The sequence below is a fragment of the Heptranchias perlo genome, chromosome 28, assembly GCF_035084215.1.
Source record: "Heptranchias perlo isolate sHepPer1 chromosome 28, sHepPer1.hap1, whole genome shotgun sequence".
NCBI lineage: Eukaryota > Metazoa > Chordata > Chondrichthyes > Hexanchiformes > Hexanchidae > Heptranchias > Heptranchias perlo.
The window spans coordinates 4,747,822-4,770,987 of record NC_090352.1 but is presented as its reverse complement, the minus strand read 5'-3'; the positions used below and the strand labels follow the sequence as shown (position 1 = coordinate 4,770,987).

The 23,166-nt window shown below is 45.6% G+C and overlaps 1 protein-coding gene across 1 annotated transcript in view; it reads right to left on the bottom strand.

Annotated features, from left to right (window-relative positions):
• The window catches only part of spns2 (SPNS lysolipid transporter 2, sphingosine-1-phosphate), a 104,786-nt gene that overhangs the window by 66,653 nt on the left and 14,967 nt on the right, over positions 1-23,166 (bottom strand). The window contains exon 2 of the mRNA XM_068007949.1: positions 12,436-12,501. Within this exon, the coding sequence (XP_067864050.1) occupies positions 12,436-12,501 (66 nt within the window). The remainder of the gene's footprint in view (positions 1-12,435; positions 12,502-23,166) is intronic.

Here is a 23,166-nt window from a genome sequence, read left to right as displayed (position 1 = left end):
TACACTGTTTGACTGGGCGGGGTGATTCAAGGCAGAAGGTCATGTGAGGAAGCCTCCAGGAATACCTCCGACTAGAGTTGGCAACTCTAAAGTGGAGAGCTGGGGAGCTTCTCTCTAGTAAACGTGCAATACGACAACGGCCAGTGAGAGATTGGTGGCAATTCTCAGCGTGGCCTGTGGCACGAAAGACAGAAACAAACAGGTTCAAATCTCCGTGAGTATGGGAAACAGGAAAGTCCCAAAACACTTTTCTGATAAAATTACAAAGACTATAATTTGCATTTATATAGTTGATTTTAATTTGGAAGTCATCCCGAGAGGAGCGGAGAAAGAAAATTAGACAAAAGGAATAAAAGAATGGAAAATGAGCCATGGAGTAGAGCTGGGGGGTGATTGAAATCTTGGTCAAAATGATGGGCTTCGAGAAGATTTTTAAAATACATCGAAGCTACAACATGGAAACAGGCCATTCGGCCCAACCAGTCTGTGTCAACGTTTACCCTCCACTCGAGCAAATCACATTTACCCGACTCCTATATCCCCTCATCCCCTTTTCCTTCACGTTAAACAGAGGCCCCGTCTGCCCCGTTAGGTGGTTGTAAAAGATCCCATGACTCTATTTGAATGGGAGTTCTCCCCGGTGTCCTGGCCAATATTTATCCCTCAACCAACATTCACAAACAGGTTATTTGGCCATTATCACATTGCTATTTGTGGGATCTTGCTGTGCACAAATTGGCTGCCACGTTTCCTACATTAGAACAGTGAATACACTGCAAAAGTACTTCATTGGCTGTAAAGCAATTTGGGAGATCCCGAGATCGTGAAAGGTGCTGTAGAATTACATCCTTTCTTATAAATGTAGATGGTGGAGAGACAGAGGGGTTTAGGGAGGGACAGGTCTAGAGAGAAGAATCACGATGGCTGAAGGCACGGCTGCCAATGGTGGGGTGAGGAGAGCAGGAAGGGTGGATGGAAGGCCACAGTCAGAGAATTACTAACAGGAAGACTTACTGCCCCAAAGCATGATTAGTAATGAGGCACCGTTCGGCTCACCGAGATGGCAGGACGGTGTCAGAGCTGGCAAAGGGATATCGCAGCTCAGCAGTGGATGCTGTGGCAGAGCTTGCTGCAAAGGGATTGCTAAGAACAAGGCAAAACGTCTGAGCATTTCAAATCTGTGGCAGATAAACACAGGCTTCACCAGCAAGGAAATTTAACAAAATCCTTCCATCTCTCCCTCCCCCCCACCCCACTAAGCTGGAAATATCCCATTTCCAATTACTTTGCTGCATCTCCCAGATAGTTCCTGTTTGTTGAGACAAAGGAACACTCTCATCAAATCAAGCCAAAATAACTGGCAGGAAATAGACGACATGATCATTACGTGTCGATCTATAATTGGCACTGACTTTGTACTGAGAATGAAAGCCTGACCTTAACTTCTGGGGACAGGTCTTCCATCAGCCGGGCGCGGTATCCCACCGGCCGGGCGCGGTATCCCACCGGCCGGGCGCGGTATCCCACCGGCCGGGCGCGGTATCCCACCGGCCGGGCGCGGTATCCCACTGCCCAATTCGTTTAATTGTCCAGATGTTGAAAGTTATGAATCTTCTACACCCCAGGTCCTGTTCGAAGTTTCCCACTACTGGTTCAATCCCATTCACCGTATATTTTTGGTGCGTATTGGACCAAAGTGGAATATCTCACATTTATATCAGCATTAAATCCCATCTGCCATCCATCTGCCAGCTGCATCTTTCTGGAACTGTTTTACTGGTTCCTCTGTTTCTCCTGACCTTCCTACGCTGTGTTGACAAGTTTACCTTTGATTTCAATATTATGCAGTAATTCATACAGGTTAGAAGAGCTGAGGTCCAAGCACTGTCCCTGCTGAACCCCCTCAACACCCACCAACCACAGCTCGACACAACCCCGTTACGAGTACTTTCTATTTCCTATTTTTTGTTTAAATTGACTTTCATGTCCATTTCCAAGTTGCGTCCCTGGATTCCTGTGGTTTTTAGTTTAATTGGAAATCTTTCATGCAAAGCTTTGTCAAGAGCTTTCTGAAAGTCTGCGTGAACTAGATCAGAGAGAGAGTTCCATCAGCTACTGCATCTGTAATATCATCAAGGAGGTTCACCAGAAAGGGTCCTCTCCCTTCTAATTTCATGCTGGCTGCCTCCTATTCAGCTGTTACCAGACAAACATTCCCCGAGCCCGACCCTCAGAACAGTTTCCACCCTACTACCCGGAACTGAGGTTACGCTAATGGACGTTTAGTTGCCTTGATCCAATTTGTTGCCCATTTTTAAAATGCTCCGTTTTCTTGCTTCCAATTCTGCAGTATCCCTATAGGGCCTGGTTATTCCACCATGGTGACAGCCAGTCTCCTGAAGGTTCCCTGCCCAGTCTCCATTGGAACACTAGGGTACGTGCCATCAGGCCCCAGGGGATTTGTTAGTCTTAACTCATGATGCTCATTGGGAGGTTTTTTCTATGATAAAGGTGCTATATCAATGTTTGTGGTGTCGTTGAATATTGTATTGTCCTGTAACCTGGTGCTGCCGACTTCCCCCTGACCATCACTGCACTGCTGCGTACTGACTAAACGTTTAGCATTTCGTTCACCTCCATCTTCTCCGCACCTTTAGTCCATTTAACTCAAGTAACTGCCACATTGAGTTCAAACTCCGCTGGGATATTGGGTGTACTACAGAGATCATAGAGCAAACTAGTGCGTGTATTTATTTTGGGTAAATACTTCTAGAAAATACTCATTTCACATTTTTAACCATCTTATCTTCAGTTTCAGTGTCACTTTTAACTTTTTAGGATTTTAACTCCCTCACTAACTGCTCGGTTACTGTTTGGAGACTGGAAGACTGTCTCAGTGTTGAGTTTGACATCTTCTGAGCTTAGGATGTGCCTAGAGAGGTGAAAATGGTCCCTCTGCTTTGGGCGAGGGTTGTGGTGACGGCGTTAATCAGGCAGCAATAACAGTTCGGTGCGTGGCCCCTGCAAGAAGCAAGTCGGCCCTGATCAGTCTGACCAATTTGGTTTTCCCAAGTCAGGTGCGCAGCGGACTGGCGATCGTTATAACGGAATTGCCTCTCTTTGTGTGAATGCAGCTGGCAGTCTCGTGAAAGGGCAGAGCAGGTTACAGCGATGCTATGGCGAAGGGGTGTCTCTTTAATATAAGCCAGCCTGCGCGTCACCGGGGAAGATGGCCGAGAGAGAATCAGCAAGAACCTTGACTCATGTGCCAACATCAAGGTCAAGGGCAGGCATGTGCCCTGCCACTCTCTGTGCCTGATAAATGAACTGTCAGCAACCCTGCACTGGTGCTCGGGCCTATTTATATGGTAATGATCCAGCCATATGCTCAAAAAAAAATCCATCACAATTAAAAAAGTGATTGTGCTAATCATAGAAAGCAAGGCTCCCTCCGTAGCTGTAAACCTGCTAAAAACCCCAGTCAGACCACAGCTCGCTCAGATATTCGACGCACAATTCTGCAATAACACACCCCCCTCACTTACACCTGTGTGGTCTCATGGTGCTGCCTTTGACGTTTGTAGCTCAGGGCTGTTGGTGTAAACCTCTGCATGAGTGAGCAAACCTGACTAACCCACGCAGTGTACACTTGCTTGGATTCTGCTGCATGCGAGAGGTTGGGAAACTATTGAAAAGTCGGAGAAACTTGGAATAGGAACGTACGGGTCGCCGGGGGGGCGGGGGGGGGGGCGGAGAGGGGAAGATTTTCGACTTCCTTTCATTAAAATAACCTTCCCAAGAGGAATAAAAGATAAAGGCACTAATTGTAAGATTACAAGAAAGAAAGACTGAGACATTTTACTATGTTAAAGGCGCTATATAAATACAAGTATAATAATACTGGGTATGGTAGCATAGTGGTTATGTTACTAGACTAATAATCCAGTTAGGCCTAAACTAATAATCTAGAGATATGAGTTCAAATCCCGCCACAGCAGCTGGGGAATTTAAATTCAATTAATTAAATAAAATATGGAATTAAAAAAAACTATTAATGGTGGCCATGAAACCACCAGATTGTAAAAACCGATCTGGTTCACTAATGCCCTTTGAGGGAAGGAAACCTGCCGTCCTTACCCGGTCTGGTCTATATGTGACTCCAGACCCACAGCAATATGGTTGATTCTTAATCACCCTCTGAAATGGCCGAGCAAGCCACTCAGTTGTACAATTTCACGACAAAAAGTCAAAGAAGAATAAAATCGGACGGACCACGAGGCACCTGACACAACAAAGGCAAACCAAGCCCAGTCGACCCTGCAAAGTCCTCCTCACTAACATCTGGGGACTTGTGCCAAAATTGGGAGAGCTGTCCCACAGACTAGTCAAGCAACAGCCTGACATAGCCATACTCACAGAATCATACATTTCAGCCAACATCCCAGACTCTTCCATCACCATCCCTGGGTATGTCCTGTCCCACTGGAGTCCTCAACATTGACTCCGGATCCCATGAAATTTCATGGCATCGAGTCAAACATGGGCAAGGAAACCTCTTGCTGATTACCACCTACCGCCCTCCCTCAGCTGATGAATCAGTACTCCTCCATGTTGAGCACCACTTGGAGGAAGCACTGAGGGTAGCAAAGGCACAGAATGTACTCTGGGTGGGGGACTTCAATGTCCATCACCAAGAGTGGCTCGGTAGCACCACAACTGACCGAGCTGGCCGAGTCCTGAAGGACATAGCTGCCAGACTGGGCCTGCGGCAGGTGGTGAGTGAAACAACACGAGGGAAAAACTTACTTGACCTCGTCCTCACCAATCTACCTGTCGCAAATGCATCTGTCCATGACAGTATTGGTAGGAGTGACCACCGCACAGATGAAGTCCTGTCTTCACACTGAGGACACCATCCAACGTGTTGTGTGGCACTACCACCGTGCTAAATGGGATAGATTCAGAACAGATCTAGCAGCTCAAAACTGGGCATCCATGAGGCGCTGTGGGCCATCAGCAGCAGCAGAATTGTATTCCAGCACAATCTGTAACCTCATGGCCTGGCATATTTCTCACTTTACCATTACCAACAAGCCAGGGGATCAATCCTGGTTCAATGAGGAGTGTAGAAGAACATGCCAGGAGCAGCACCAGGCATACCTAAAAATGAGGTGCCAACCTGGTGAAGCTACAACTCAGGACTACATGCATACTAAACAGCGGAAGCAACATGCTATAGCCAGAGCTAAGCGATTCCATAACCAACGGGTCAGGACAAAGCTCTGCAGCCTGCCATATCCAGTCGTGAATGGTGGTGGACAATTAAACAACTAACGGGAGAAGGAGGTTCTGTGAACATCCCCATCCTCAATGATGGCGGAGTCCAGCACGTGAGTGCAAAAGAAAAGGCTGAAGCGTTTGCAACCATCTTCAGCCAGAAATGCCAAGTAGATGATCCATCTTGGCCTCCTCCCGATATCCCCACCATCACGGAAGCCAGTCTTCGGCCAATTCGATTCACTCCACGTGATATCAAGCAACAGCTGAGTGCACTGGATACAACAAAGGCTATGGGCCCCGACAACATCCCAGCTGTAGTGCTGAAGACTTGTGCTCCAGAACTAGCTGCGCCTCTAGCCAAGCTGTTCCAGTACAGCTACAACACTGGCATCTACCCGACAATGTGGAAAATTACCCAGATGTGTCCTGTCCACAAAAAGCAGGACAAATCCAATCCGGCCAATGAACGCCCCATCAATCTACTCTCAATCATCAGCAAAATGATGGAAGGTGTCATCGACAGTGCTATCAAGTGGCACTTACTCACCAATAACCTGCTCACCGATGCTCAGTTTGGGTTCTGCCAGGATCATTCGGCTCCAGACCTCATTACAGCCTTGGTCCAAACATGGACAAAAGAGCTGAATTCCAGAGGTGAGGTGAGAGTAACTGCCCTTGACATCAAGGCAGCATTTGACCAAATGTGGCACCAAAGAGCCCTAGTAAAATTGAAGTCAATGGGAATCAGGGGGAAAACTCTCCAGTGGCTGGAGTCATACCTAGCACAAAGGAAGATGGTAGTGGTTGTTGGAGGCCAATCATCTCAGCCCCAGGACATTGCTGCAGGAGTTCCTCAGGGCAGTGTCCTAGGCCCAACCATCTTCAGCTGCTTCATCAATGACCTTCCCTCCATCATAAGGTCAGAAATGGGGATGTTCGCTGATGATTGCACAGTGTTCAGTTCCATTCGCAACCCCTCAGATAATGAAGCAGTCCGTGCCTGCATGCAGCAAGACCTGGATAACATCCAGGCTTGGGCTGTTAAGTGGCAAGTAACATTCGCGCCAGACAAGTGCCAGGCAATGACCATCTCCAACAAGAGAGAGTCTAACCACCTCCCCTTGACATTCAACGGCATTACCATCGCCGAATCCCCCACCATCAACATTCTGGGGGTCACCATTGACCAGAAACTTAACTGGACCAGCCACATAAATACTGTGGCTACAAGAGCAGGTCAGACGCTGGGTATTCTGCAGTGAGTGACTCACCTCCTGACTCCCCAAAGCCTTTCCACCATCTACAAGGCACAAGTCAGGAGTGTGATGGAATACTCTCCACTTGCCTGGATGAGTTCAGCTCCAACAACACTCAAGAAGCTCGACACCATGCAGGACAAAGCAGCCCTCTTGATTGGCACCCCATCCACCACCCTAAACATTCACTCACTTCACCACCGGCACACCGTGGCTGCAGTGTGTACCATCCACAAGATGCACTGCAGCAACTCGCCAAGGCTTCTTCAACAGCACCTCCCAAACCCGCGACCTTTACCACCTAGAAGGACAAGGGTAGCAGGCACATGGGAACCACACCACCTGCACGTTCCTCTCCAAGTCACACACCATCCCAACTTGGAAATATATCGCCGTTCCTTCATCGTCACTGGGTCAAAATCCTGGAACTCCCTACCTAACAGCACTGTGGGAGAACCTTCACCACACGGACTGCAGTGGTTCAAGAAGGCGGCTCACCACCACCTTCTCAAGGGCAATTAGGGATAGGCAATAAATGCTGGCCTCCCAGCGACGCCCTCATCCCATGAATGAATTTTTAAGAAGTTGTTGTTGTTGACTTGCATTTATATAGCGCCTTTCACAATTTCAGGACATCCCAAAGTGCTTTACAGCCAATGGAGATCATACTGACTTTGGGCTATCGTGTAAAACGGCCGATATCAATTCAGCCACCCAATTTAAGTCAACGGAAATTAAAATCGCGAGAGATATATAACGGGCTGCTGATCCAAAGTTAAAATTACCCGCCAGTATTTATTAAGTATTTGGAAGTACAGACATTGTATTAGAACAAACCTCAAATTTCAAATCCAATTGTAACCGCCATTATTGACCAATGGCTGCGAGGATGGACATATCGGGCAACCAATGGCGGGAGTGGGGCGGGGCAGTTGGAGATGGGATGTCATGTGATGGAACCTCCCAGAATATGTCCAACCGGAGTTGGCGATCCTACATTAAAACAGCGGCAGTGGGACTAATCAGGAGGTCCAACTCCTGTGCATTTAGCCAACGCACTGCAGCCTTTAAAATAACCCCCATACTGGGCTGGGATCATCAGACAGCTAAAGCATTTCTTGGACAGACAATCTGCCGTAACATAAGCCCCGAGGCTTAATAGGCTATTATGTAAAAATACTCCCCTAACATCCCATGTTGCAAATCCAGTGAGATTGATCACGACCCTGTCAGTACTGCAGACAAATTCATACAAGAATATGCCTTTCAGTCTTTGAGCTGGGAACGTGCTAAATAACAGGATGACTGCGGATTTAATTTTACATATACGAGCTGTATTTTTTTTATGTACATATATAAAATACTGCAAGAGATGTATGCAGACAGCTGGTTTAAAAGTTCCTTCGCTAATGGACTTGCACACATTGATATGTCTCTCAGGGCAGCGGCTTAGAAGCAAATCTCAAACGCGGTTGAGCAGAATTACTTGTGCCGTAGACAGAACGCACCTGTAACCAAATGAAAAACAAACATTCTGGCCACAGCCTTGGCACATCCATCATTCCGAGTAAAGCCATCGGGGGAGCTTGGGGAGGGAAGAGAGCCAACTTAGCCTGATGAACTGCTGATGTAACACTCGTCAAGGACTGAGAGGAAGCCACTGTGTCGGATTAGTGAAACGCTATCAAAACATGGCGGCTTCAATAGCGATTATTTACGAATTACAGTCACACCGCACTAAATATTGTGACAATAAACAGCGGGCAGTAAACCTGCACAGTACCCGATTGAATCAAGGGGTTCTGATGAGGTGGCAAAACGTTTGCATCAAAGCTTGGGAGCTCATCAACATCACTCGAACCCTTGAGCTTTGCTCTAGTTATTTATAGAACCATTGCCCATGATTAACGATGGACTTCTCGCAATGCCAGCTACTTCTTATCTTTATAGTTAGCAGGAGATGGTTTATATTTACGGTTAAACTAGTTGACCTCCCTCGTTCCTCATTAGTATAGTGGTGGATATCCTGTTACGCGGGAGATCGGGGTTCAATTGCCCGACGGGGAGGTTAAACATTTTTATTAGAATGATACCGGGGTTAAAAGAGTTAAATTATGAGGACAGGTTGCATTATCTAGGCTTGTATTCCATTGAGTATAGAAGAGTGAGGGGTGATCTAATTGAGGTGTTTAAAATGATCAAAGGAGTTGATAGGGTAGAGAGAGAAACTATTTCCTCTGGTGGGGGAATCCAGAACAAGGGGGCTTAAAATTAGAGCTGGGCCGTTCAGGGGTGATGTCAGGAAGCACTTCTTCACACAAAGGGGAGTGGAAATCTGGATCTCTCTTCCCCAAAAAGGTTGTTGAGGCTGGAAGTCAACTGAAAATTTCAAAACTGAGATTGATAGATTTTTATTAGGTAAGGGTATTAAGGGTTACAGAACCAAGATGGAGTTAAGATACAGATCAGCCATGAACTAATTGAATGGTGGAACAGGCTCAAGGGGCTGAATGGCCTACTCCTGTTTCTATGTTGCTCACAGATTGAGTTCTTGCCTCTCCTGGTGCTGGTGGGTCAGTGTTTAAGGTCTCATGACTGGAAGTGTTCTCTCCCCACTGATTCCCTCTGCCTCCAAACATTCTGTCTCCTTCTATGAGCTCGGCCACTGCCCCCTTTCTCTATGAGGTTATTATTTAAGTTAGAACCAAAGAACTACAGAAATTTATCGTCATTCAACACAATGAGGCTAATTTTGACTTTGGGCGATAGTGTAAAACAGGCGATATCGAATCAGCTGCCAGTTATATGTCTCTCCCGATTGAAGTCAACGGAAATGAAAACCGGGAGCGACGTACAATGGGCGACTGAATCAATATCACCAGTTTTACGCTATCGCCCAAAGTCAAAATTACCCCCATTGTGTCTGCTTCGGCTCTTTGCTCGAACAATCCAAGACTAATCCCATTGCTTTGTTCTCTCCCCATAGCCCTGTATCTTCTTCAAATATTTATCACTTTTCTCTTAAACAATACAGTATTCTCTGCCTCAACCATTCCCTGCAGCAAAGTATTTCATAATTCATCATTCCTAATTCCTTCTCTCCAAAGCTGTTTTAATGACTTCATTTTCTGTGCCACACACTTCAGGAAGTATTTAAATACATTCGGGAATTCAGCAGAAGCTGCAATGCATTCCCGACTTTATTCAATAATTTGTCTTTCTGGTGCAAAATCCAACATGGCTGCCCTGCGTGTGTTTTTGTGGGAATCTGATTGGTCTGTGGTGATGTGTGGTTGGGATGGAATGTTAAAGGCTCATGACACTAATACAGACTATTAATAATATAGACATGGAGCAGTGATTACTGATGTTCAAAACCATTCTTGAGTATATAGTTCTTCACCTATTGGAGAATGTCGTTTGTAAACGATTTAGGTGACAGCATGTTATAGATAAGTGCAACACTGATTCTGAAAGGTCATTTCATCAAGTGGCTAGCACTGCTGTAATATCAGGTTTAAAATTGCTGGACTATAACTTGGTGTTGTAAAATTGTTTACAATTAAATAATCTAGCCAGAGGTATAATTCCACTATTTTGTTTAAACTTCAATTTTATTTATTTAGTAATGAATGGCATGCAGGCAATCTGATTTCAGACCCTGTGTTGGTCAATGGGATGATCTTTTGCAGGTATAGAGTAGGAAGTGGTGAGTCACCAGCTGTTTTCTCCCCCTCCACTCCCCCATCTTGGCCATCTCCTCTCCTGTCTCGTCTCTCCACTCCTTTCTCTCCTCTCTTCTTTCCACTCCCCTCCCCTCCCCTCTCCCTACTCCCCCCACAGCCCAACTGTAATTGGGATGGCTCCATGAGAAACTGGGGGAGGGGGGCAACGAACTCAAATCCCACGCTTCAAAATGGAACTCAGATATATTATTGCAACTTTAGACGCAGGAGGGAAACATGCAGATTTTTATCTGGAGGGCTGCCCACGGTCTCTGGGGAGTCTCCTGTAGTCATCAGTATTTCTGCATCTGAAGCATTTACCTGACAATTATTTACTGTGTTTAAAACAGGGCCGAAGCTTAAATGTGTGAGAAAAGGGATACATATCTCAAATTCTCGGGACAAAACGCAACCATTATTTCTGCTTCTAACCTGCATTTCTTCCTCCATTAAAGTCCCATTTCCTCCTCGCAGTTTACAGCTGCAAATCACAGTCCCTGCCTTTTATTTCCTCCACTATAATCCTTTCACACAAACGCTGGGCTGGTGATGTAAAGTCCCAGTGCAAGGCTATTTGCATTGAAGTGATTTAGCTGTACACTCCAGCTGGTGTTTAACATAAAGGAATCATTCTTTTTTTTTTTAAAAAGAGCAGGTTTCTCCCCAACCTTTAACTGCAAGCTTATTTTCCACCATATAACATCCCAGGAAATAATCTCAGTTCCGTTCCCAAAAGACTGGATTATTTTATCTTTTCATTTTGATTTTCTCTCAATTTTCCAGCACTGAGCCCAACGTGCATTTTTTAAATTGGTGACGATCATGGGAATGATTTGCATTCTATACATAACCCTATGGGGTGGGGAGAGCAGGAGGGGAATGAGGGGGAGAGCGGGAGGGGAATGAGGGGGAGAGCGGGAGGGGAATGAGGGGGAGAGCGGGAGGGGAATGAGGGGGAGAGCGGGAGGGGAATGAGGGGGAGAGCGGGAGGGGAATGAGGGGGAGAGCGGGAGGGGAATGAGGGGGAGAGCGGGAGGGGAATGAGGGGGAGAGCGGGAGGGGAATGAGGGGGAGAGCGGGAGGGGAATGAGGGGGAGAGCGGGAGGGGAATGAGGGGGAGAGCGGGAGGGGAATGAGGGGGAGAGCGGGAGGGGAATGAGGGGGAGAGCGGGAGGGGAATGAGGGGGAGAGCGGGAGGGGAATGAGGGGGAGAGCGGGAGGGGAATGAGGGGGAGAGCGGGAGGGGAATGAGGGGGAGAGCGGGAGGGGAATGAGGGGGAGAGCGGGAGGGGAATGAGGGGGAGAGCGGGAGGGGAATGAGGGGGAAAGCGGGAGGGGAATGAGGGGGAAAGCGGGAGGGGAATGAGGGGGAAAGCGGGAGGGGAATGAGGGGGAAAGCGGGAGGGGAATGAGGGGGAAAGCGGGAGGGGAATGAGGGGGAAAGCGGGAGGGGAATGAGGGGGAAAGCGGGAGGGGAATGAGGGGGAAAGCGGGAGGGGAATGAGGGGGAAAGCGGGAGGGGAATGAGGGGGAAAGCGGGAGGGGAATGAGGGGGAAAGCGGGAGGGGAATGAGGGGGAAAGCAGGAGGGGAATGAGGGGGAAAGCAGGAGGGGAATGAGGGGGAAAGCAGGAGGGGAATGAGGGGGAAAGCAGGAGGGGAATGAGGGGGAAAGCAGGAGGAGAATGAGGGGGAAAGCAGAGGTGCTGCCTATATGAGCCCAAATTGTAAAACATTAGAGGAACATGTCTAGAAGTGAGCTGGTGATACCGTTTGAAACCAATGAGTTTAAATCCTCCATATTGATGTTCCTCCAAATGACAAGTGGGAATTAAGAGAGCCCAGAGAGATTGCTAAAACACAAATCAACCTTCATGATGAAGAAGTTACCCATCGTATCGTGGTCTAGAACCCAGTGACAGACCCCAGGTCAGATCTCTTTAATCCCCCAATGTTACAGTTTCCATTCTCACTTGAACTTCCCCAACAACAAATTTTACTATTAACCGAGTCTAGTCCATGATTTTATTTAATTGGTAAAACGTGATGCATCATAAACCACTTATAGGCCGCAGGACTCATCTACTCACTGCTGGGTTTCAGAGAGCCAGGCCAGGACCCTGTAGGTGGAACCTATTGTTGTCAAGATTAACTAGTTAGCGGCTGATCACTAACCTGTAGGCAACAATCCAGATTTACTGTCGCTGACTCCAAAGTGTCGCTGGATATCCGCCAAAACACCTGGGAATGATTAAGAGAGGGAATTAGAGACAGAGTAAAAGAGCAAAAATAATAGAAACTGATTAATACATTCTGAATTGTTTCTCCGACTCATTAACAATAATGAATTCAGTTGATGGAACAACACAGGCACAGTTGAGAGCCTCACTGGTACAAAAAGATTCTGCTCATTATGAAAAGATTAGGGAATGGAAAGTAAAAGGATTTCAATCAGTGGTCTGTCCTTAATAAGTGGGGTTGAGTTTGCGATTAATCATTGGACCTGACCTGCTGCCATCTATAATGGAGAGCACGGCACTATCAGCAATCACTGACAATAGCCGCGCTATTGGTCAACACATCTCACTTCCACATCTCCAAGAGCAACAACTGCCGAGAGATCAGGAACATTTCTCCTGAGTGTAGCTCACAGCAGCAGTCGGAACAATGGCGTCTTTACCTCATGAATGAATTGTTTCACAATTCCAGAGTTGAGGGAGCTTTCAAAGCCTCGCTTTCACTTCTGTCATAAAGGCCAAGGTGAATCTTTGCTCCCTGTCAGGAAATAAACTTGTACCAATAATCTTCTGACCAAAAATGTTCCTGTTCTTCTGGTCGTATATTCAAGGCTGAGATCGATAGATTATTGGCCTCTAAGGGAATCAAGGGATATGGGGATCGGGCGGGAAAATGGAGTTGAGGTGGAAGATCAGCCATGATCTTACTGAATGGTGGAGCAGGCTCTATGGGCCGTATGGCCTACTCCTGCTCCTATGTTCTAACTAGGGATGGGCAATAAATTCCAGCCTTGCCAGTGACGCCCATATACCGAGAATGAATAAATAAAAAGATTCCTTGTTCCTAGGCCTCTGCCAATACCATTCTGTGACGCCGCGCCTGAGGTGCCCTGGTCGACTAACTTGGCCTCCACCCCTGTGGCAACATGCTATACTTCCTCTTGGTCTGGCCAATATCCAGAGCTCACCATGTAGGGAATCTTCAGGTTACAAGTCAGACGATATGGTGCCAAAGCCCATCATAATGCCAAAGTTCCATGCCATGCTACGAGGCCAACAAGGGTGCAGGTTCCTCTGGGATGGTATACACCTCAAGAGCAGAACGCGCCAATCCCTCACCATTTCGACACCTCAAAGCTCAGTAACCCCATTGCTGTACTGATATCAAGGGGAAATTTCACATTACTAATCCTTGTCATTACCACAACGCTAAAGAGCCCCATTGATCTTTAGCCAAAGGCAGGTTGAGGGAGAACTCCTCTCTCTCTGGAAATCCCTGCTATCAACACCAGGGCAGTTCAGAGGTGGGAGCCATTTTAAAGAGTAAACATTTATATTTGATTACCTAAAACCCCAGCTCCAAAGACCCTTATTTCAGCCAAAAGGCAAAAACCTAAAACTTGACAAGATCACATCGAACTAAGGGGTCTCGACAGGTGAATAGATTTGCCAGGAGTCCCCCTCCCTCGAGTGCGCCTGGGCTTGTAATCTCATCCTTATCCCCCCCAACTGAGGAGTCTGCCTAAACTAGTTAAATTTGTTTGGGGTATTCTAACAATTAATATAACCTGTATCTATTTTAGGAGGAACAGAACTCTTTTAAAACACTGCTCACAATTTGCACCTAAATGAATATAAAGCAAACATCCTTCCATTGATATCGTGTGGTGGTGCATTTATATGGCGCCTTTCATGACCTCAGGATGCAGCAAATCAAGTACTTTTTGAGGTGTTGCTGTTGTAATGTAGGAAACGCTGCAGCCAATTTGCAAGATCCCACATACAGCAGTGAGATAATGGACAAATAATCTGTTTTTTTTTTAAAGTGATGTTGGTTGAAGGATAAATATTGGCCAGGACATCGGGGAGGACTCTCCTGCTCTTCTTCAAATAGTGCACAGACGCAAAAATAATTTTTAAAAACCAGGCTCCCTCACAGCGAGGGCCCAGACACTGTTCTGTAGCTGGAAATTGCCACTATCGGCAAAGATCTATGGTAGGAAATGTGGCTTAAAAAGAAGTGCCAACAAAAATAAAAATCTGTTGACAGGAAACATCTTTGGAGTGGCTGAAAATAATGACTGAATTTTGTGCCGAGTTTCTAAGTTAGGAAGAATAATATCCTTTGCTGATTTGTTAAAGGGGAATTTAAGTCGGTTTAATGGAGATAGCTGATCTAGTTGACTCTGCTATGTTGCACCTTCCATTACAATGGGACTGTCACTCACAGTGGGGTTGCCTCTTGCTAACACTTCCCCTTCTGTTATAATGGGGTTTAAAGTGTAATTCCAAACCATAAATCAAATCAGACAGGCTCAGGAAAAACACTTTCTTAAATCATTCGGTGACTTCTATGCTTACCAAACCAGAGGACACAGATTTAAAATAAGTTGCAAAAGAACCGGAGGGGAGAGGAGAAGACATTTTTTTGCAGTGAGTAGTTATGACCTGGAATGCGCTGCCTGAAAGGGCGGTGGAAGCAGATTCAATAATAACTTTCAAAAGGGAATTGGATAAATACTTGAAAAGGAGAAATTTGCAGGGCTATGAGGAAAGAATGGGGGAGTGGGACTAATTGGATAACTCTTTCAAAGAGCCAGCACAGGCACAATGGGCTGAATGGCCTCCTTCTGTGCGATAAGATTCTATAGGTTGAGGAATGTTAGCACTGAGAAATGGAACATTTTCTCATTTCAGGAACCACTGCCAACATCAAGTACTCCCAGGTCAGGTGTATCATGGTTAAATACAGAGTAGAGTTCTTTCCCCTCTATCTCAACAAGTCTTAACTGTCTTACCTTCTTTATTTCCCCCCCAAACCCCACACTAGCCATTACTGTGGCCTCACGGAGTGAGGTTGCCAATTTATACCAGATTGGGGGCAATTTTATATGGTGGGCTTATGTCCAGTAAGAGCTGGCTACAGGGGTGGGTTAGTGCTCGGGCCTATGGGGCCCAGAGGTAAAACTCACCATAACGCAGAAAAACTACATACAACCATTGGATCAGTGTCATTTAAGCATAGTGTATTGTGATATGATTTGCTTTATTATGTTCTACATAAATGTTCTACAGGTCTAGTTCTTCATGTGTTTTAGTACATGTTTGTGTTTTAATGGATGGTGGGGGGGTTGTGCAAGAGTTTGAAGGGGCCCCATGAATTATTAATCCAGCTTTGGCTATATGGCGACTGCCCAAAGTCATTTCTCAAAGGGCCCTTACAGCCAGGAAAGAGAGGAGTTTCATCACATCAGACCGATTCTAACCCAAGTCCAAGAAGTGAAATGACACTGAGATAACTCATGCCACACAGTAAACACAACAATTTTGAATCAGTAGTCACTGATTTTTCCCAAGGGATAAATCGCAGCTTTGTTACTGTCAGATAAACTGGGTCTGGGAAAAACGAGAGAGTAACTAAATAGCATCTTCAACACACATACTGACAAGGAGAAGGGACATATCCTCAATTCTAGTGGCTATCTGTACTGCACTATCCTCAGATCTTCCCAGTGTAAACCCACCTCTAAGGTGAAGGCTGAGATATGTGGGGACTGATTCCAAGTGCAGAATTTGGAGAATGTACACCGTCAGAAGTCCATTGGAGTCGGTCATTGGGTCTGCTCCACCCATCAGTATAAAGTGTTCAAACATCATCGAGAAAGACCGGACGTTGGGTTTTACTGATCTCATAGGCACATACCATCTAACTAGGCAGCAATTCAGCGATTTCCTTCAGACCTCAAGGAAGAGATGGTACAGGAGATAGAGGCAGAGACTGGATTGTGTACTGATTGACATAATCTGACCCTATTGATCAAATTTATCATCTCACCTATCATCTCATGTTTCCCTACATTACAATGTGACTACACTTCAAAACTACATCATTGGCTGTAAAGCACTTTGGGACGTCCCGAGGTCATGAAAGGTGCTATAGAAATGCAAGGTCTTTCCTTCCTCAGGGAGTCTCACTCTGCTTCACTCCAGGAGTTCAGGCCATGCACGGACTCCAGATTCAGGCCGTATTTACACTGTAATTGTGGAGTCTGTGCGAAAGCAGTTATACTGTGACTGCACCCTTACACCAGTGCTGAGGGCTGGTGAGGTCACTGTATTTTGAGTAAGATTGTGTCGGCTGTGAAACAGCATCCACCCAATTGATTGAATTAATCATCTCACCTTTGCCGGATGCTTCCAGATACTCTTTTGACTTTGTTCAGGAATTTCGGAGCCCCCACCCTAGTACTATTGATGGAATCCCAGGGGAATCCCAAACACCAGGAAGAGATTTTAGAAACAGGCCCATATACTGTCTTCAATAAGACAGAGAAAACCCTACGGTGAAGAGGAATCTTAACGTGTGTATATCTGAGTCTGTGTGGTCTAACTGAGTTCAGAATTAATGCAGGTATTGGGAACTGAAGAACTAACGGCAATTGATACTAGCTCAATTGCTAATTTTGAATCTGAGATAGATAGCTTTTTGCCAACCAAAGGTATTAAGGGATATGGGCCAAAGGCAGGTATATGGAGTTAGATCACAGATCAGCCATGATCTTATCAAATAGCGGAGCAGGCACGAGGGGCTGAATGGCCTACTCTTGTTCCTTTATTCCTATGTTCCTATTAATGGCTGTTTTGTTCCAATGAGCCAACTGAGAATTATAGGGATTGTAATTCCCCAATATTAAAAACAGGAAAGCAATGACCAAAGGATTCCCGTAAAATTACCAGTTAAGACACTTACTGTAAAACCAACTATAGAAATCTTGGCCACGTGTGGTGCTTTTGTTCAAGGGTTTCCCATAGGCTTTGTTTCGATTGAATTGTTGAAATGAATGGGATGGAAGGTTTGACGGGGCTGATGGACAGAAGCTGCCTGATACATTCTGTGGTTCAGATAAACCCTGATCTGTGCTAATCAGCTCTTTGGGGGGGGGAGGAGGAAAGTGCTGGTTATGTTTTTATCAGTAGTCAGAACAGGGAGCGGGAAACTCCAGAAGTGGCATCTGGAAAGGTCAGTGATGGGAAACACCCTGACCCAGTGGAGGGGAGCAGCCAGGTTCCTGCAGCTGCACAGGACAGTACAAGACCATTGACATCATCCATGTACACCGCGTGTTGGACTACACGGAAACATTGTCTTAAAATATTGGCAGATATCTTAGCTCCTGAGGGAATGAGTTCTAAACACACAATATATTGACACACCTACTTAATACCTGGAAGGGCGTTTTGATAGAATGTAATTAACAAGAGTTTACATTCTGTCTGGGATTAGTCAGAATCCGGACAATCAATTTGCGCTTACTGTCGTAATGTGTAATTTATTTGTTTTCGAATCCAATTTCAATATCAATATCTGGTCATAGAAAATGAAAATGCTGTCTGGCTTTCTCGGGTAAAAAGATCCCATGGTATTATTCGAAGAGGAGCAGGGGAGTTCTCCCCGGTGTCCCGGCCAATATTTACCCCTCAATCTACACCTAAAACAGATTATCTGGTAATTATCACATTAGTGTTTGTGGGACGTCCCAAAACGCTTTACAGCCAATGAAGTACTTTTGAAGTGTAGTCACTGTTGTAATGTAGGAAACGCAGCAGCCGATTTACACACAGCAAGATCCCACAAACAGCAATGAGATAAACGACCAGATAATCTGTTTTAGTGATGTTGATTGAGGGATAAATATTGACCAGGACACCAGGGAGAACTCAGCTACTCTTTTTCGAAATAGTGCCATGGAATTTCTTACGTCCACCTGAGAGGGCAGATGGGGCCTCAGTTTCATCCGAAAGATGGCACCTCTGACAGTATTGCACTGGAGTGTCAGCCTAGATTTTATGCTCAAGTCTCTGGAGTGGGACTTAAACCTTCTGACTCAGAGGCGAGAGTGCTCCCACTGAGCCACAGCTGACACAATGACTGAGTGTGTGAATGCCTACTGTGTACCTCTATACAATGCACTGTAAATGAGTATTTTTATTCCACTCCAGGGTATAAATCATGGAATAAATAGCCTCATTTACATAATATATTCAGGCATAGGGACCAGGATCCCATTCAGCCTCGTCAATGGCACTGAAAACAGTGTCTTTAATAACCTGGCAACAGTCCATCCCTACGGCTCATTAGTTGAGTAAATACAAACATATTTAGAAACAACAACTGAGAGAGAAACCGGAATGGAGAATGTTCTTCCCGTAACCAACGGTTTGTGGGTAGGACAAGTGTTGGCAATGATTACATTTACATCTATTTGTATAATAGTCAAAGCAGTGTTCAGTACATGAGGTCACCATATAAGTCATAACGCTTCCTTTCAGATTAGGTGTTGTAGTAATTATAACGTAAAATTCCTGTATTCCCCAAAGGAGTGACACGATCGAACTAGACCCGTGTGACTCAGTGGTTTGGCACATTGCCCTTTCACCTCTGGGGCCTGCGATCCAACTCAGCCACGCTGATGGGGTGAAAGGCTTCTCTCTCCCCGCAAGGATCCTCAAATCAGCTGCAAGTGGCTGTGTGCCCACAACGCAAGTTCCCACTCTGTCACTCAAGGGCTTCTACACTCCGGCAGTGCGACCAGTGGCAGGCGCACAGCTCCCCCTGTGTCGGCTGCATTCCAAAGTGCAATCGTCTTGGCATCTGGGAAAACCAACACGGTAGAGCCAAGAAAATTTGTCCGTTTCATTGCGGAGGATCAACCCCACTTCTCTTTAAAACGATTAAGGGATTCAATAGGGTAGATTTGGAGAAACTATTTCCTCAGGTAGGGGTTTCCATAACAAGGGGGCACAATCTTAAAATTAGAGCTAGGCCATTCAGAAGTGAAACCAGGAAACATTTTTCACACAAAGTGAATCTGGAACTCTCTCACCCAAAAGGCTGTGGATGCTGGGGGTCAAGTGAAGTTTTCAAGACCGAGATCGATAGAATTTTTTTGGATAAGGGTATTGAGGGGTATTGAGCAAAGGTGGGTAAATGAAGCTGAAATACAGATCACCAATGATCTAACTGAATGGCGGAACGGGCTTGAGGGGCCGAATGGCCTACTCCCATTCCTAGGTTCCCCATGATGGGTTTCCATACTGAACAGCACAGCTGAACAACGCTACAGAAACGGGCTTCCAGAAGCAGAGTGTTACGAGGAGGAGGAAATGTCATGCTCCCTCAAGACAGGAACAGATAAGGAAGGAAGGAAAGAAAGACTTGCATTTATATAGCCCCTTTCACATCCTCACGATGTCCCAAAGCGCTTTACAGCCAATGAAGTACTTGAAATGTACTCACCGTTGTAATATAGGAAGCACAAATGAGACACCATACAGATGGTTTGTGGAAAGGGAAAGATTCACACAGCTGCCGTAGGAGGTGCTCTACTGAGTAGAGATTAAGGGGCACATTGTTGAGACTGTATAGGAAGAGCTTTATTCTGTACCTGGCCCCTGCTATAACTGTCCTGGCAAATCTCCACACTACCACAGGATGCCCGAAATAGAAGTGTTTCATTCCTCACCTTGTAGAATCTAAAAATTCACCCCCAAAAATACATTAAACGATCTGACAGTAACACGCTGTAAAACTAAAGATATTTGCACCCTGTGCGTTTTACACATTCCAGCTATTTTTACTGCTCGTCACATCAGACACAAGAAAATCACCGACACTTGGTTGGAGAAGAGTCATTCTGGGCAGCTCCAAGGAAAAGTGTTTTTTTAAAGTGGTCAATTAGGTGGGCCAATTGTGAAACGTGTGAATTTACACTTTACAGTGACTGAAGTAGAGCAGATTGTGAAAAGCGCTGTAAAAATGCAAGTCTTTCTTTCTTTAACAATTCAGTTGTTCAACATTGTCATTTCAAATAGTAGAACAAAATGTAATTAAAGTTCGGTATTAATCTTGTTTTAGTATTGGGGATGGGGTGTTCACAAGCCTCTTGCTGTGAAAAAAAATATTGAAATTGACTTTGTTCTATCTTAAGCTGAAATCAAACAACGATGGGAGGTACAGCCATGTGGAGGTTATATCACTGGACTAAGAGTCACAGTGAGTTCAAATCTCACCATGGCAGTTTGAGAATTTGAATTCAGTTTTAAAAAAGATGGTTCCAGTAAAAGTGACCAAGAAGCGGTCGGATTGTTGTAAAAACCCAACTGGTTCACTGATGTCCGTTAGGGAAGGGAACCGGCCATCCTTACCCGGTCTGGCCTACATGTGACTCCAGTCCCCCACTAATATGGTTGACTCTTAACTGCCCTCTGCAGTGGCCTAGCAAGGCACTCCGCTGTATCAAACCATTCAAGGAGAAGGCCCACCGCCATCTTCCCAAGAGCAACGAGGGTTGGGCAATAAATGCCAGTCTTGCCAGCGACGCCCACATCCCGAGAATTAATTTAAAAGAAAATAGTTTGTTAAATTGAGTTTGACAGGGATCCCCATGAACATGACGTTGCCTTTTGAAGCATCACAGACACTAATCCTTTCTTTGAAGAATACATAATCATTTATGAACAACAACAAAAAAATTCCAGTTTGTGTTTTTCTAAGGAGATAAGGGGTGTTTTATGGTCTCCTGCGATTTGTTTTGAATTTTGCAATGGGCTGAGAATGTACAACATTCTTCAGCACCAGTGCAGACCCCACACAGCTCAGGAAAGCTGCACATTTCAGCTCATACTATAACATGGCAAACTGGCTACAACACCCCCTGCGGTACAGGTTTAACATCACCACTGGTGTCTTTCTGGCCTCTCTCACGGAGACTGGTCCTTCCAATTTTGGGTTATGGGCAGTTTTGCACCGGGGATTTTGAACTGGGCACCTCTCCGAACCGGATCAAACCCTAAGAACAAGAAACAGTGTTCTAGTGTTCTCTCCCCTCTCTATATTCTCATATGACTAAAACTATGAGTCATTGTTTGCAGGTGCTTTGCAAAAAAGGTATCTGAAAATGACCAAAGAGCATTTAGTAATCAAATGGTTTAAGAGACCTGTGAAGGCTTTAAAGTAAACATTTAAAAACACAAATACAGTGGAAGAACCTGCCTTGAAGACCAACTAAAATGGAGAGACAATCTGACAAGTCCAGGACTAGAAGAGGCCATTCATCCTTCAATAAATATGTACAGTTGAGGCATTAGAATTGGCCTTAGTGTCCCAGGCCAGGGAGGAGTTGTAATCAGCTAGTGCTCCCATTCCCAATTACTGTCTGGTGAACCCCTGCTGAAGCTGTGAGTGTGTGGTGGAGGACAGGCTTGGCCGTGGTGCTCTCCATGATAGAATAGCCTTCCAACACTCGCCCTCTAAATTGAACATGAAGGCCAATCAATGAGGTACTGGACGGCTGCTGACACACAGCGAGAGAGGAGGAGACTAGGTTGGCAATTAGCGGCCCCCCCATTAAAAATGGATCAACTGTGTCAAAGATCATCTACGGACTGCTTCATTATCTGAGGGGTTGCAAATGGAACTGAACAATGTGGAAATTTGAAAAACTCCCAATGACTGCAATTTATAGAATTTCCCATTTCAAATACCGGCACTAACATACAAGATACAAAGTTCACTACTCTAAATAAAAATCCGTTCTGTGGTGTCCTTTTGTTTTGTTGGTTGTGCAGATAAAACTATGCATTGTAATTTCTAACAGGGATTCAAAGTGTAAGCATCTTTGTGTCTGCAAGAGAATGTACGGAACACAAATATCAGGATTTAATTGTCCCATCTGCTCTTCTTTCTGGGAGGCGGTTCTGGCAGAGCGAACATCCTCATTCCTGACCTTATGGAGGGAAGGTTATTGATGAAGCAACTGAAGATGATTGGGCCTAGGACACTGCCCTGAGGAACTCCTGCAGCGATGACCTGGGGCTGAGATGATTGGCCTCCAACAACCACTACCATCTTCCTTTGTGCTAGGTATGACTCCAGTCACTGGAGAGTTTTCCCCTTGATTCCTATTGACTTCAATTTTACTAGGGCTCCTTGGTGCCACACTCGGTCAAATGCTGCCTTAATTTCAAGGGCAGTCACTCTCACCTCACCTCTGGAATTCAGCTCTTTTGTCCATGTTTGGACCAAGGCTGTAATGAGGTCTGGAGCCGAGTGGTCCTGGCGGAACCCAAACTGAGCACTGGTGAGCAGGTTATTGGTGAGTAAGTGCCACTTGATAGCACTGTGACGACACCTTCCATCACTTTGCTGATGATCGAAAGTAGACTGATGGGACGTAATTGGCCGGATTGGATTTGTCCTGCTTTTTGTGGAAAGGACATATCTGGGCAAATTTCCACTTTGTTGGGTAGATGCCAGTGTTGTAACTGTAATGGAACAACTTGGCTAGAGGCGCGGTTAGTTCTGCAGAGAAGAGAATGATTGAAGACTTAAGTGGTCTTCGATTCTATTGGAGTTATCCCCATGGCTCCCGTGCATTTCCTGGTGAGCAATTACAGACAGAGTCCAAGAAGCAGGTCACTTGTCTGCCCTCCCTACTGGAGCATCATGTATGAAGTGGAGGGACCTGAAAGAGGGCAAGGGTGGGCAATGTAAAATAATTCTAGCCAGCACACAGAGACCTAGTGTTCCTTCACCTCTGGGACTTGCGATCAAACCCAACCCAGATTGCTGGAATGAAATAGAAAATAACATTTTGGGAATACAGTCTAT